At 40.2% G+C, this 1,320-nt stretch overlaps 1 protein-coding gene across 1 annotated transcript in view; it reads left to right on the plus strand.

Moving 5' to 3' along the window:
- RAB3GAP2 (RAB3 GTPase activating protein subunit 2 (non-catalytic)) overlaps window positions 1–1,320 on the plus strand; it is a 131,698-nt gene that overhangs the window by 79,805 nt on the left and 50,573 nt on the right. Inside the window, exon 11 of the mRNA XM_012649670.1 lies at window positions 821–830. Coding sequence (XP_012505124.1) covers window positions 821–830 — 10 coding nt within the window. The remainder of the gene's footprint in view (window positions 1–820; window positions 831–1,320) is intronic.

Genomic DNA, 1,320 nt, shown 5'->3' on the forward strand with positions numbered 1-1,320 from the left:
TGTTCAGCTATCCAGAAGCTCTTCCAAACCCTGTCCTTTGGGTATTTATGGAGGCTTCATTGTGCAGGCAGATTGTATCATTGGCCATCAGTGATCACCTTAATCTTCATCCCCTGTCTCCTCCCCTGAGGTCAAGGGGTGGGGCTAAAACTTCCAATCCTCCAATCATATGATTGGTTCTACTGGCAACCGGCCCCCATACTGAGGCTATCTAGGATCCCACCAAGAGTTGCTTCATTAGAACAAAAGATGCTGCTATAACCCAGGAAATTATAAAGATTCTTGGGAGCTCTGTGTTAGGAACTGGGGTCAAAGAGCCAATGTTAAAAGATTCTTCTTGCACCACTATCTACAAGGAAATTAGGAGCTCTGTCTCAGGAACTACAACAGAGACCAAACATTAGAACAAAAGATTCTACTAGTGCTCCTATCGTTCAGGAAATTACAGGGCTTTTAGGAGCTCCTTGCCAGGGACTGGGGGAATAGATCAAAATGAGTGTTTCTTATTATTTTATAGCTACATACATTGGAGAATTTAGTAAGTAGTGATTTCTGTTGCAGTCAATTTTTAAAACACTTTTTATTGTTTTATTGTAAAACAGGCACGTATCTGTGACTTTCAATCATGTTTTCCATTCCACTGGCAGTGCTAATTAGCTCTCCTTTTCCTCAGGGCAAAATCTCAGTTTTTTAAAGATGAGACTATGATGACAAGGTAGGTATCTAGCAAGGCAGCTTAAGGACTCTATTGTAGAATGGGTCATAACCCAAATAATGCTTTTCGTTTTGATGCCATCTTTCTTCCTTCCTTATATCACAGAATACCAAAAGTGAGAAACCAGCATAGTGCAGACCGTCTTGTTTTTCGTGGTTGGTTGGTTTGTTTTGTTTTTACTACACTATTGAATCATGTATGAAGCTGTGATTTTTATAAAAAATACTGAAAAGCCCAATAGTGAAAGTTGTATATTGTTTTACGGCACTAGAGGAAGGGAAGACACCAGTTTAGGAGGTAAGTAAGCCAGGTGCTAGCCTTTGTAACTGTAGGCAGGGCGGAAGCAGATTACACTTGTCCTGGCTTCTTGCCTCTTACAGTCACTTTCCTTACATCCTCCAGGTAGTTGTTTCATCACAGGCCTGACCAATATCCTGAGCTACCCTCTAAGCCTATTTCTCCTCCACAGACACTCAGAGATTATTGTGTTATGATCTGATATTTGTCTCCTGCCACATTCTCAGCCTGCTCTTTAAACTATTTAATCTGATTAATTACAGTCTAATTTAGTGTGCTAATGTGAAAGGATAATATAAACTTCACTG

This window comes from Propithecus coquereli, unplaced genomic scaffold (assembly GCF_000956105.1).
Source record: "Propithecus coquereli isolate 6110/MARCELLA unplaced genomic scaffold, Pcoq_1.0 Scaffold300, whole genome shotgun sequence".
In the NCBI taxonomy this organism is placed as follows: domain Eukaryota; kingdom Metazoa; phylum Chordata; class Mammalia; order Primates; family Indriidae; genus Propithecus; species Propithecus coquereli.